Below are 15,719 nucleotides of genomic sequence, written 5' to 3' on the forward strand. Positions count from 1 at the left end.
AACAGCAGAAATTGGAGGTTCATTAGATATTATCAATTTCTCTCGATTTCTCAGTAGTTTCACGCTGCAAGTGCCTCATTGACTTTTTACTTTAATGAATGGAGTGCACCCTGCGGATCAGAGCTTGCTATTAACCGATAAGGGACCTATTAGCAAGACTTGTGTCATACTGATGGATGTTTGTTATAACTTGACTATTATTTGTAATGATGATCAGACGATTTCAAGCTTGTCATGATGAAAGCACCAGAGTCAAGTTCCACAAGCTCTTTTGTTTAAGCTGTGGTCATTGTCACATGTTGCATAGACTATATTAGAACTATATTAATGTTAAGGGACATTAAGGGATTTTTTGGTCTGTCATCAGCATTGTTCAAACATCATTAAAATACATATTTCAGGTAGATTGCCAAATGAAACACCCCAAAACAGCTGTGATTTTCAGGGAAAATTATTTTTGTGCTTAAGGGATGAAATACTGAATGTCGTTATGTCCACTAAGGTCATCAGCAACATGAGAATTATATTTTAAAAACATCTAAACAGATGTTTCTACACAAATACCTTCATGTATTTGCCAATCCTGCCACTATTAAATAACAAGCTGAGCTCTAATGGTTTACGTCAAAAATACTTCTGTGTAACAGATTACTGATATTGAACATCTGGTAGCACTTACTGTGTATATATATGTTGATAAATCCACAGGGATGAGATCATTTTAGATCAAACTAAATTAGCTCACTACTCGTTTAGAAAAGCAGTTATTAAAATATGTCAAATTGTCAATCAAATAGACACCTAACCTTTTCACTCCTAAAGCAGCCTGATGCAATTTAGTATAGAAATACTAGGGACTTTACTCTTTTAATAGTTTACCTTGGAAATGTTGCAGTTTTCCCATGAATTTCCCAAGCTTGTTCTATGCATTTACTGTTCTTTATCATGGTTGACCCATTGCTTTGCCAAACGTATTGGTTAGCCATCAAGCTGTCATGTGATCCACCATGTTTTCACCATGCTTCTACAATACAGTAAACCTATATAAGGGTACATGCAACAGTTACCTTGTTCTCAAAATCCAAGAAGACATTAATAAAGACTTATTGTTGAAACGCAGTTGTTAAATCATTTTACTAGTTTTTTTTTAGTATGAAAGTACACTGAACACACCCTTAGAAAAGTTTACCACAGTATTTTTGCAGTTTCCCCCCATGTTTTTCCAATGGTTATACTACACATTTACCATGTTAAATAATGTGCTTTACCATACCTCGCTATTCTTTACAATGCTTTCACTATGCTTTATTACACTTTGCTATTTACCATGGTAAATTTTATATGGGCAGTTTCTGATGCCCATTTTGACAACACACAGCGTACTGTACCTGCTGCATGAAAAACGAAATACATGATGATAGAAAAGGAATTAATCCAAGCAATGCTTATTATAAACTATTTTATCGGCTGTTAAATGATACAGTACTTCTTTAAACTGTGTGCTTTCAAAGGGCATCCTTCCTAATGAACTTCTGTCATAGCAGTGGTTATTTCGGAAGTTATTTTGGAATTTCTGCTTGAATGCATTTCTAGTCAAATCAAAGCAATTTGGAGAAGAAAAAATCCCTCAAATTGATTCAGCATGTCTCTGTGTTTGTACATCTTAGGATTTCTCTGTGTCAGCAACTATAAATAGAAAGTAGTTTAGTTAATAAACAGGTTCTCATACAGGATTAAACCGAATGGCAAGACTATTAACTGGCATGTATTAATTGAATTGAGAATAGAAAATCGGTACAATATTTTTAAATATTCTTTTTAAAGTATCTGCTGCATTTGCAATTATTAAGTGAACCATACAAGTCAATACAGCAATGCAAGATGTTGTAACAGCTGCATAGGGATACACATCTATATAATAATCATCCACACTTATTCATTATCAGCCCGAAAACCAACAATAATGCATCAGCAGTCCCTTATTGTAAAGTGTGAATTATTGTGTTGTGGTTTATTACTGATTTATTAATGGGATCCGTCTTTATTTAACATGTCCATTTCTGATTTGGAAGGATGTGCTTAGAGGGAAGAGACTCATTAAAATGCCTGAGACCGACCGGGTATTCGTTCCTAGATTTAATTGGGTGTGTAAAATGGCCCATCAAATATGATCAGCCCAGTTCCCCAGCGACATCATGAATAGTCTTTTTTTTATGAGCCAATCTTAAAAGTCCAGAGCGGGATTCAAAATGTCAATGAATGCAAAGCACATGATTTGAAAATGGGCTTAAGTTAGCCGCCGTTCATGTTTCACACAGTTAAGAAAACATTAAACCATTTACCTTCCTTTAAAACCTGTGCAACTAACCCCTACTGTCATTAATTAGCATACAATTAGATTAATGATTATGTGCTGGAATTGTTTGGTACTGGACAGAAAACTACAGAATGGGATGTAATACAGTAATACAGTAATACAGTAAATTATCTTGTTTCTTGAGCTAGGGATGCTGTCTGTCTGCAAAGGGTGAAGTCAGTTAGGTCTCTGACAAGTCTGGCAGATTTAAGTACTTTTTTAAAATAGCATGCCAGCTGCTACATCGTGGATGTCCCTATATGGACTCTTAAGAAGGTGATAGGACTAATCCATTGCTCTTAGTTGGCAGAATTAGCAAAGTAATTAGGACTCGATATCTTGCCAGTGGAGGGTGCGTTGTCTTTCTGATACCAAAGACATAGAGTGGGTGGGAAATTTAGGATGCCTCCTTATTCTGTTACCAGATGAGTACAGATACACCTACATCACAAAATGACTCTTATCACAATATGTAACATTAAGATATGCACAAGAGTACATGTGACACTTGTGACTGATTTGTTGACTAGATGAGTCAAAATGACCATTTATGACTGAAGTTTTTTTTTCAGGAAAACTTGATGAGAAACGATGCAACATGTATGGTATTTATTACACAAAAGTCAATTGGCAAACTGTAGGAAGTATGCATGCAAGTGATCACAATACTTACATTTCAATTGTCACGATTCATAAATACAGCTGTGACATCTTATATTGGAATTCTATCTTAGCAACTTTAACATCCAAAGTTTTGACAAGATATATTCTCCTGGTTTCTTTTGTTATATTCAGCCCCTAAGCTCAAGAAGTGCACAAAAGTTCAAGAAGTGAACAAATTAGATGATGCCTCTATGAGTTATGAATCAGAAGCTTTTCAATCCAAGCACTTTGATAAGAACCTCAGTTAAATTGGCTCACTCATTATTTTTTAATATCTGCTGCTGCAGCATCTGAAGTCCCAGCTACCACTGAATACAGACCCAGATCATGTCAAGAATGAAACAACCTATAACAATCTGAGGTGCTGGGATTGGCAGTGATATCAAGATGCTCATTGAGGTGTCTAAGGTATCTTAAGATTCATCCCATTGAACCAGAAAGGGATGAACAAGAGGCAGTGGGAAACGACCCGAGGTACCACACATCAGCATTCATACAGGCAATAGAAACGTAGCCTCTTTTTATTCTAATTGCACAGATTAGTGTTATTATCACATTTCAGAGTGCCTGACTGTCTGCAGGGTGTGGGCTACATTAGGATCAAGTGTGCTGGCAGTATTATGGAGGGTTATCGAATTGCTTTTCGTTCCCCTGGACCCAGATTCAGTGACATCATAAGCTTTTTTTTAATTTCACTTTGGATAGATTGGGGCTGTTCAATCCAGTATTATAGAAACAGCTAACCACTGTCTTGGAATCCTTCCGTTGTGTAATATAAAGTCTAGCCAGTTCATATGGTAATTTGTAAAACTAAATAAGGTCCATGCAGTAAATTCACAAATATAACGGAGGCAGAAGTAATCTTCTTGTGTTTCTTCTCCTTATGGGAGTAGTCACGTTTTCTGTAAGCTTTCATTTTTTTTAATGTGAATCCCCACTCAGTATATTGAATTCCATTCTAGTTGTCTGAAGAGTGGGGCAGTATCCACCGTTAATAAGAAAGCCAGTCTCATGCACCCTCTCAGAAATAATTACAAACATAATATCCATGGCAACCCCTTTTTATATCAAACAACAAGATATGTGGTTGGCATACGTTTTATGGGACATGATATCTGTCAACACCAAAAACTGTTGCTTTAGTGGCAAAGATTAAGAAGCATCACTATGTCTGATAGCAAATCTAAGTCCTCTGATTCAACAGTAAGGTAGGCGAGGAGTGGTATTGTGGATATTTCTTTGGCACTATTATATACTTGCCTCAGCAGAAAGTCATTAAATCTAATGGTCCAAAACAATACGTTAAACGGCTCCTTTGTTCCATTAAGAAATATTCCGCAGGCTGTAAACAGAATCTTGGTTGGTCTGTAAAACATTTGTACTGATTTGTACAACGGATGTTTACATGGGTCCTTAACTTCATAAGGATGTACACGTTCAAATAAGCAGACTGAGAAACCAAATTGCTTGCACACCGGCTGTTGGGATTAAGCCCACAAATACAGGTCAAATATGTTTAATGAATGGGGTAAATGGGGTATGATTCATAATAATAGTAATAAGCAGAATATTATCATAATAAGCAGAATATTAATAATTATACAAAAAACAGGTCTGGTTACTGGAATAGAGACATGGAAAGGTATGTAACTTCTTCATTGGAGTAAGGGGATTGTTTCCCAAGCGACCTCTGAACTAATACTAATACTGTAAGTACTGTATAACTAATGGGCTGTTAACCCCTTCATAGTTTTAAATACTAGTTTTAGGCTATTTAATTCCCTTCACTTAAGTAATGATGGTAAATCATCAGCTTTTGCCATGGAAACCAGTCCTCCAACATAGAGAATATATTCTCTTTGAGACACAAAGAAAGCATGCCGACGTTGCAGAAGGCACACTACGGTATATTCATCTGAGCAGTCCAACCATGTAAAACATGCACCAGTTACTTCTCCATTCTTGTATGTGCCAGAATTGCATTTACCTTTATTTAATTCAGACTATGAATAGGGTTTGATGGCTTGGCTTGATAAACAGCACAGCATGAAGCTAGGAATATTCAGATGCAGGTGTAAGACTAGGATGATAAATGTATAGTTTAACCTCAGTTAAATTCTAACCAGCAAAGATCAATCCTAACCTGCAACTCTGCCAGTTGTGCAATTGTGATTTCAGCAAGGGAAGGATAATTATTCTATAATTAGACTGGGATGCTTTTTAATTGCTGAACTTCGCTACAGCTGACAAATTCCCAAGCAGTTTCAGAAGCTTTGCTGGGAGAGGGTAGGGCTCAGAGAATGACCACAAAGTTCTTGTCTCCTTAGCAACTATGTGTGAGTGACTGGCAGATGCTAATAAAATTAGACCAGATAATAACTTAGCCTTCTTATTATTCAGGTACAGTGTTTTGTAAAGGTAATCAAGGTTAGAAGCTGTGAACAAGATGTATCTATAGATCCATGTCTTGGGAGGGAGGCATGTTTTGGATTTCGTATTTGGAAAGGAATCCCTTGTAATTTAATATATGTAGTGGCTATTTGTTGATTTTGTAGTTAAATGTACAAGCCTTGCTGTAAGAAAAAAAAACTTGCATGGCACACATTGTCCCCAGACCCCCTTATTGTATAATGTTGAGGGTAGTAAAGGTGGGGATGAACTACTAACAATTTCCAAATCTTGGAGACATCGATTGTACTTTATTAAAATGATGCTGGTGAGTCAGTGACATACTAAGTGACATAATTACACTGACAAACCTCACAAGTTCACTCTGCTTTTCTGTCATCTGATTGCTGCAATACTGAATTCTATCAACAGGACCAAAACCATTTTGTCCCTTTTATCATGGTTTCTTATTGCCAGTTTAAGCACTTTCATGCATGACTAACCGGCAGTATTTCAGTCCATGAATAAAATATTGACTAGACCAAACCTGCAGCAACCTTCAAAGGAAAAGACGGTCGAATCAGACCTTTTAGCAGAACCCCCCCCCCCCCCCCACAAAAAAACTGGGACCTGTTGTTTCTGCAGTACACTTTCCATTGTATTATCATTGCTAATGACAGGTCTTGTTCGTGCTCAGACTTATATTTGTTATGCTTGGATGCTCAAGGTCAGACACAGGATTTTCAATTAAAGTCTAAACCTTCATGAATCGCCAGCCAATCATCTAGAAGTCTGGATCAGATTGAATGATGCTGATGAGATGAATCTGTAAATCAGCATCTTTTTTGCGATATAGGGGAACTGAGGGAACTGATTCAACCAGGGTAGGGGAATGTATGGATCTGCCTTGGGATTTAGAAGGACAGCACTCCTTACAGTATAATGACCCCTGACATCAGCTGCAGCGCTGATTGAGCCCTGGAAGAGAAGGAAGATTGTCCCCTACTGAGATAATGCCATCATTTCATACACTTCAGCCATGAATTTCTTTGCAGGTCACATATCCATGGCCCAACCTCGCTGAGCTTCAATGACATGAAAATGGGCTGCATGTTTGAAGGCAGCAGTCCTTTTATTTTTATTTTTTTTAATTACTCTTTATCCCCATAAAGAAGTAAAAACCCACAAATGATTTAACTTTCAAATAATAACATAACCGTTGTATTATTACCCAGTAACCTGTAAGATAAAATGATCTGAACTATGTACACACCTACACAGTGATTACTTTGATTTATAAGTAACAGAGGTCTCAGGCTGTGGAGAGAATCTCCTGCTGGCTGTTCCCCTCATTCTCCCTGGGTGATGTATTGCTAGGCTAGCAGTGGCAATGTTGTTACAGGAAAGTGCAGTTATGTAGATTTAATGAACTTCATTTGGAATGCAAAGATCATGAACCTGCTGCCTATCCCATTAATACCACTGGAGAGTGCATTGTGGCCCTGCATGAATAAAGCTCCTCATGTTTTTATGAGGAGATCCTTTACTAAATACATGTATATAATGCAGTCTTCAAGAGGTTATTTTATTTATTTATTTATTTATTTTTGCATATCATCTAATCTCCTTTGTGGGTTTTTGTGATTTCTAGATTAGTTTTACATTTTAAATCCAAGAAGCAAAGATATTTTTCAGTAAGCTGTAGGTGGTGAATCTTTTTTTTTAATTAACACATTTTGCATCACACAAAATACCCACAAACCAAAGATGCTTATTTATCATCTGCCTTGTACAAGATAGGTTTTACCTGATGTAACTGCCCCTAATAAAATTCCACATTTTGATGCTAATGCAATCTTACACGGTAGGCTAAGATTTGAGCCTGTGAAACCAGCCGTTAGTATCAGCACTTTCAGGAAATAGTCTGACGTGTTTGTTTTGTGTACAGGTGAAAGCGGCAGGCAGACACTCAGTTTCTCACTATTGACGCTGTGTCCTGCAGGAAGTACTACAGGACTGGCAAACCACACCCATACAGGCAGTGGTACATGCTGTTTGGAAGTAATCTAGCATTTTCATTTGCTTTTGCCCAAGCTTCTGCATTTGTATTTACTAAAGTCAGTGGATGTGTCTGCTTGCTTCCTGTCAGCATCTTTAATCACAAGGCTGCTCTACAATATTTTAATTACAGAACCTTGTGGCCTTAGTTGCTCCTTAGATTTGATACACAGTTAAGGATGTCCAAGTTAGAATGTGTATACAGTACAGTACAGTACAGTAATCTTTTTGTTAAGCTGTTCAGAGTACTGGTCAAGCTATACAGCATAGCAATCTGGTTACCTTCCAAACCACTTTGCACTGTGCTTTATTATGAAGCTTAAAGGGCTAACATAAAGCTTTCTTGACCTGTTGTTTCCCTTGCACTTAGTTCTGCCAGGTAAGTTGCAGAATGTATTTGATCCGTACACTTAAATTCCTCATTCAAAAAGATTGATTCAATTCAGTTCAGGACACAGAGAACATTTCTGCAGTGACAGGATTTCAGGCTGTCTGTAGGATAAGTTCCAGCTCACTGGATGATCAGATGAATAAGCTCCCCTCTGTTTAGCATAATTTGTTGGTATAAAACATTTCAAATGTGTGCAGACTGAAAGAATTTAGACGAGAAGCAAGATTTTCATGGTCTAAGTGTTAAATGCTGATGCGCGTTTTAATATTCAATTTTTGGGAAATATTTTGTCTGACACTTTAAAGAGCTCTAAGATGTGGATCACGAAAATAGCCAAATTAAATCAGCGGTCCTGCTTTTCATAGCTTATCTTAAAAGCTCAAGGCCATTTCTGCAGTCATAAGGAGTTTGTACATAAACACGATAAAAAGTCTATCATTAAGAGGTGGAAAATCCTTTCTGCAGCCAAGCATTTTAATTGCATCTGTGGGCTGGCGATGAATATATCTAAGTGTGCTATGGGCCCCATTCAAACCCAGCACACACACACACAAACCCACAGACATTTCAGATGTTGGATGTCTTACCAGCAGCTTTGCAGGGAGTTTAAGTAAACATGCTGTGTCATTTCACATGGCAGAACTTAAAAGCATATTTAATTTAGGGTGTCCCTTCATTAGGTAATGTGTCGTAGCTGGTAGTTAATGTAGCTGCTGCATTGCTGCAGAACTGTTTTGTTTGAGGAGTAAATAGTACTTAATGGTTTAGTAGTTTGTGATTCGTTGTTTAGGACATGGTGCACTTAAAATATGCCATTAAATGATAATGCATTATAATACATAGAGTGCTGTTTGGTAAGCATGCAGTATTATACCGCATGTGCACTCCAGTGAAAAACAGTATCTGAAATGGTACACTTCACATTGTCCCTGAGATTAGAATAGAGAGGTGTGTTATCACCACTTCCAGACCACTGGTAATACAATTACATGCATGGGATTCCCTGTCCTTCATTTCATTTAAGCACAAACTTGCATTTCAACATATATGATAGGTGCTTTTAAGGCAGCAATAGAAGCACAGAGAAATCACCTGCCTCAGCTGTACAAATGAAGGCCAGCAGTCGCCAGGGCAACCAGCAAGTTCTCTATAGCAACTGCAAGCTGAGGCCATGATTCAAGGCTCTGAAATACAGTCAACCAGGAAGGATGTATTAAGATGATGGCCCTTTTTTCAACCCAAATTAGTATGCAGCCAAAACATAGCATTCCATTACAAATAAAACAGGTTATTAAACATGTGACATGCTTTTTAAAAATCTCTCTGGCCAGTATCCAGTTAACCTGCATTATCTTTGCTTCCACCATTGATCCAGCACCCTGTCATTTCTATTATTCAAGCAGGAAGAGAATTCAGAGAGTCGAAAGATGTATTTATCTGGTCACACGTGTGTTCTGTGGTGGTTTAAAAAGATGGTTGGTGATCTCAGTGAAAAAGGGACACAATATAGAAAAGAATAGCACATAGCAGATATTCTGTACAGTATTTACAGTAACCAGCCATTCAAACTATTATTGCTCTATCCTATCATGATTGATACAGACTTGCAACAGCACAGTTTATATACAGTATAATCTGTATCAGAATACGTGTCAAGGATTCTCTTTACAATACAACCATGTTACGTGTGGGGCAGTGTGTGTTACATATTAACACAGTTTCTATGTTTCTGTCTAACCCAATCAGTGAGTAAATTGATTTTATTTACAAAGTGTTTTAGAATATCACTTTACAGATCGGGGAGCAGAATTTGCAGGTTTCCCCTGAGCCACTCAGAACAATAGCTCAGTGTAAGGTTCTGCGCTACCCTGAGCAAAAAGCATGGAAAATGCATTGAGTGAAATTAAACTCATATATCTTCATATCCCTGTTCTGCAAAATATTTCTTGTTCCCCACTCAGTGCCAAATGTGCTTTGTGGTTTCGCATGGGACCATGTGGAATTAATTTTGTGGTGTTTGCAAGTGCAGTGGTGTAATAAATAATGTTTTTTGTTTGTTTGTTTGTTTGTATTATTGGATGCAGTCAGTCATTTTAAATAAAGTGTTTGGATTTGAAACTATAATAAATGATACATAAAATTCAGAATAGGACCCAAGATGCTGTCATCTAAATTTAAAAAAAAAAGATTTGTAAAGAAAGCATGTGACTTATGGCACATATAATGGTGTTTAAATAGTTTTCTGATCTCTTAACCTGTCAGCATTCTGCTAAAACATAACCCAGTGACTTCCTTTGATTCTTTTTCTGTTTTGTTCTCACTGATTAATTCAGTATTGAAATCAAAAGCAAATACCAACTGGATGCATTACATAGAAAATACTACTTTGCTTCTATTTCCCATTTTAATACAGTAATAGCTGGTTCCAGGCAAAACAATAAAAAGTTGTAAATGTCCTGTATTGTGCTGCCAAGTCACTGTACTGCACTGCATGTAATGGGCTTTCAACTTGATTGCTAAATGCCAGAGGCTTTTTATTTGCCAGCCCAGTTTCTGTAACACCCAGATACAATAATGTAACAGTATTTTCGTATAGAACAAAAAACACACATGAAGTACAGTATGTGAATGAAGTCTGTTTTGTTTTGTCATTTCAGTACTTTAGACATACCTTGCTTTGGATTTTCCTCTCTGTTTTGCTCTGTATTTAATCTGTGGCTGTATGCATTACACAGGCATTAGTACATTAGTACAGTAAATGTACTTCATTATTATGTATTTCCTGGCTCATGAGTGCTTAATGTGGGTTGTCGGATAAAACGAAATATTAAAAATGAAAAGTATTGTGGCATGTCATTTAAGGTCATAAATTACAGTGATCCTATTACAGTACACGTATTGGAGTTGATTCAATTGTAATTGAAATGCTGTTTAGCCCTGATGGAAATCACAGCAATGACCAGCACTGGTGTATCCTGGTCAGAGCTGGTGGTTTGCTAGTTTTCAGCTGGTCAATGTAAGGTTCAGGAGACATGGTGCTGGTTTTGGAGATGGGTAAGCTGGTCCAAAACAAAAACAAAAATAAATGATAATCCAGAGCCAAACATTTGAGTTTTCCTTATAGAATGAAATTAAAAAAATAAGTAAATCCTAGAATACTCTTCAAACCTTCTTTCTACAGCAAATGCTCAGCCTCAGAAGTTGAACATATCAGTACTGTAGTGGGGACCTGATTAGAAAGAAGCAATCTTCCAACATATAATTATATACCAGCTTAGAAACCACAAGTGCAGTACACAACCACCTCAAAACCAGTGCTGAAGATACCGCTGCTCCTGTAGTTAACAACGCACCATGAGGTCTGTTTCAAGGTAACGTGCAGTTCCTTGGATTGTTTTTAAAACAGAGTTCATCTTTGTGAACATATGCACTATAAATAGCTGTCATCTTTAGAAAATAAATGTACTTATGTATTACAGCACCATCTACAGGGGCAGTACAGCATCTGAGAATGATCTCAAAATTGAACAGTTTCCAAGAAAAGCATTATGTAATAACTACCTGACTACTATTCACACCTTGCTGATGCATTTAAAATAAACAAATCACATTTTAAACGGTTGGCTTTTCATTTCCTGTGCTTCTTTCTAATCTTGGAGTCTAATTAGTACTTTCAGTCTTTGGTACTCTCAGTCCTTGAGGGCATTTGGGATTTGAGGTCTCGCTTCGACATTTCTAATTTAAGAAATAATTAGGTTTCCTATTACTGTGTCATCCATATTGACAATGTGTGAAAATGCAGTACATTACCCATTGCATCTTAAATTAGAAAAACACAGTCGGTCAGATGAAGTTATACATACCGGTACAATTTGAATCTTTGTTTAATTCTGTAAGACTGTCTAAAAGCAAAGGTGATACAAAACGTTCACTTTTACATAGTAAAACCATAGCAAAGTGAATAAAAAGCAGTGTGAGCATCGTAAAGTATAGGTATTGTAAGCATTGTCACGCTCAGAGAGTTATGATAAAGCATATTAAAAACTGCAAAGTTCGTGTGCCATTCTACTGTGGTAAACTTGTATAAGGATTATACTACTGATTTATACACTTCAGAAACTCCAGGGGGTTGGGAAGCCTCCCACAGGAATACCTGCTTCAATCTACTTCTCCATGTCCCAGGATGTACTGTAGAGTGCTGCTGATTGCCAGTGCTTAGGTCTTGTGTATTGCCAGGGTAATGTGTTCCTGATGAAAGGTTCCAGCTTACACTGCCTAGCACCTGTCTGACAGGTGTCTGCCTGGCTGCCAAGTTCCCATCACTCTCTCTGCTCAGAAAGGATCTCCTTTCAAAAGAATGCTGCATTTCCAGCTTGGCTGACAAGCGGGGGCAAAACACTAGGCGTTTTAATAAGACAGCAATGTTAAGGTAGAAAATGTACCAACTCTTGGACCAATTGCAAAATACTGCATGTTTAGTACTAGCTTTTTTGGTTGATTTCCAGCAACTACCTTTGCACGAAATGTTGATAAAATAATCCTTTGTAAGCATGAATACTACAGGTTATGTCACATCTAAAGTAGGTCTTGTTATAAAACAAACAAATATTCGAGGAATTATATTTTGCAGGTGGAGGCATCAAATGATGGATAAACTAGATTCTTGGACAGGCACCAGGGGTAATAGAGGGCGCTAACGTCAAGACCTGTACTGTACAGTATATGTTATTGCATTAAATGCCTAATATGATCTATTTTTTCTCCAAAAGGGCTTCAGTAGATGAAAATGTCTTGAAAACAGAATTACAATTTCACAGGGGCACACAAATCCTCGTGATGAATGACATCCTTCATATTGGAAAATGTTTTGCCACCCTCCAAATACCAATAGATGAAGTTAAGACCACAAAGGAAATAAAATATACGTGTGGCTGTATATTTTTTTCATTAGGTTCCTAATTAAAAAAAGAACCAATAAAATACTAACAGAGCTCTTTGTGTGTTCTGCAGTGTGCGGATGTGATCTGGCCACATCAGGCTTCTTCCAGAAGAACGGGGAGTACATCTGCACTTCGGACTACCAGCGGCTGTATGGGACACGGTGTGACAGCTGTGGGAACTTCATCACTGGGGAGGTGGTCTCAGCTTTAGGCAGGACCTATCACCCTAAGTGCTTCGTCTGCAGCATCTGCAGGTAAGACGTCTAATCAGAAACAATTCAAATCTTTATGCATTTTTTAAACAATGTCATATTTGCTGAGCATAGGGTTTGACTGAAATGTAGTTTCAACTCTTCATTTGGGTTTCTGGGAGTAACAGGAGAACGCTGGTGGTTTATTCGATTGATTTAAATTCAGATGCCGGTAATCATAACCTTGATGTAGCAGTAGTTGCATTAGCTCGGTATCGTATTAGAAGGAGATTAATTGATCTGTCAAGACTTTTCAAATCATCGTATCGTCCAAATTGTTTGCTTTATATTTCTTACATTCAAACTGTAATATTACACCAAAGGGGAAATGAACTGTGATATGCTATACAGATGTGAAGTGTCAATTATTCCAATATTTCATCGGTGTTATGACCTTTTATTAATTGAACAGGTTTATGCATGAGTGTAGGTTATTTATGAAGCAGCCAATGTAATTTCCAGAGGTTTGGGGTATACGCTCTTTGTCCTAGGTTTTGATGGTGGGTTGTTAAGCACATGCTTTATTGCTTTGATAACATTAAAGCAAGAGGTTTTCATGTTATTCCCTGTGAAAACACTTAATCAAATTCAGTGCCTCGCACGTCACAAAAGATGAATGTACATGCATTTGTTAGAACAGAGTACAATATGGCTATTTTTTTTGTACTTACTCATGCACAAAGTCCTATTATTCTGTACATCTAGGGTACAAACTCACACACACCCACAAACACACTGAATGTATAACCAGTGTAACAGTAACTACTTTACAATATTGAGACATATTATGTGTCTGGACATCAAGGGACTATCAAGAATGGAGGTGCCATCCTCACATTTCTCAAGGACTTCTATGTTGCTTTTTAAAGTACCAGTAAACTTGAATGTCCTTTAACGTAATATAAATATATAACTGCCAGCTTGTATGATTTTTTTTTTTTTTTTAAAAGATGGAAGTCAGGTATATCGTAATGGGGGCAGAAATATCAGAGTGATCTCGGTGTCCTTACTGTCATGATTAAGTGGTGCATTTAAAACAGAGAGATATTACAATGCTGCTGCTTTCACTGCTTACATTCATCATCATTGTTTTTCCTTGAAAACTAAATTACACCTCAGTTAAACACACTGAGACCAAAGCAGATTAGAAAGGATGCATCAGTCAAAGAGTAAAATGAGAAATTAAAGATTTCTGTCCAGAGTACAACCACTATACAGTTAGTAGTCTTCGTATGTACACAGAACCCAAATATGTAGATATAGCATCCTGACAGAAAAGGGTAAAAAATACCACTTGAAATATCATTATAGTACCAGGGTATAACCCTGAGGAAGTCCTGTAATAAGATCACCTGTGTTCATATCGTACCACTGTACTACCGTTTGTATGTCAAAATAGAAAATGTTTCCATTGTGGTGCAATACTCCCAGTGGCTCATACCCTTGTGCTACCATTATCCCAATGTTGCATTGTCATCATTGTAGTTCCACTGTGCTGCCTTTGAGTGTCATTTGGAAAGGGAAAGTACCAGCTACTTTGTGCATGATGCAACCCATTCTAGTAAAATGTTTCTCAGTCACATGCCGGATGTAGTATTTTTTATTTTTTTAAAGGAAATCGTATACAACGTTTGTAAAGAAGAAGATACTATAAAGGATTTTATGGCCACGGTGCAGCTGTGTGTCTATTTTGGGTGTTTTAGGAGGAACAGCTGTTCCTATATTTGTCTGGACATCATCTAAACTAAAGCAGGACTGGTCACAGTGTGTTAGAATGAGCCCCTTATGGAAAGGAAGTTAAACACAATGCTGCTGGGTTACAGTCCCATGTGCTGGAGAGCTTGTTTGGAACACATCATTTTGCAATGAGGAGTATGAAAATGTTGCTCATTTGCTAGTTCTATTCATCACTGTAAAGGAAGTATTGAAGCCTCTGGAAGTCATTGAGACATCGCTTTGTGGTGGGCCACCAATAGCTTTGCTGTTACTCTGGAATGCATTTCAAATGGCTTTCAGGCTTCTTTTCTTTCCAGGCGCATGTATGCTCAATGACTCCCTGTCTGTACGCTATGTAGATACAGACACCATGGAGTCTAATCTTAACTTTGTTACACCTTAACAGCAATTATTAACTAGTTAAGTAACACTATTAGTATGTCATTGTAGATAAAAAGTGTCTTAATCCTAACTTGTTACTTCATATCTCATATTGTATTCTAGTAGTATTTGCTCTTACTTTAAACTATACTTTATTTAAATATTGTTTTTGCACTGTAACCTTATATTGCCGTGTAACACCTGTAAGTCGCCTTGGATAAAGGTGTCTGCCAAATAAACTAATAATAAGTAACATTAAAAACTAGTCAAGTAACATTAAACTAATCACCTAATAGTTATATAAACTACATAGTAGTTACCAGACAATTGCTCTGTAAGTGAAACCGCTGTCAGAGATACTGCACGTACTGAACTTTCAGAAGGCACAGATTGGCATTGCAATATCCAGTTTTAGAATGGTCACTTTATATGGCAATGCTGGCCCAAGAAGTTGACAGTGGATCCTCTTCTTTTAGTTTGTCAGCATGATAGTACCAGTTGTTGGATTCAGTCAGTATCTGGTCTAAAATATACATGCAACTTGATGTTAACTTGATGTTAGCACAGATCTATAG

General features: G+C 37.2%; 1 protein-coding gene across 11 annotated transcripts in view; it reads left to right on the forward strand.

Moving 5' to 3' along the window:
- LOC117413095 (actin-binding LIM protein 3-like) overlaps positions 1–15,719 on the forward strand; it is a 79,946-nt gene that overhangs the window by 22,248 nt on the left and 41,979 nt on the right. For all 11 annotated transcript variants that reach the window (XM_058996903.1, XM_058996906.1, XM_058996895.1 and 8 more), the window contains exon 3: positions 12,867–13,050. In XM_058996903.1, the coding sequence (XP_058852886.1) occupies positions 12,867–13,050 (184 nt within the window). The remainder of the gene's footprint in view (positions 1–12,866; positions 13,051–15,719) is intronic.

Source organism: Acipenser ruthenus, chromosome 23 (assembly GCF_902713425.1).
Source record: "Acipenser ruthenus chromosome 23, fAciRut3.2 maternal haplotype, whole genome shotgun sequence".
NCBI classification, from domain to species: domain Eukaryota; kingdom Metazoa; phylum Chordata; class Actinopteri; order Acipenseriformes; family Acipenseridae; genus Acipenser; species Acipenser ruthenus.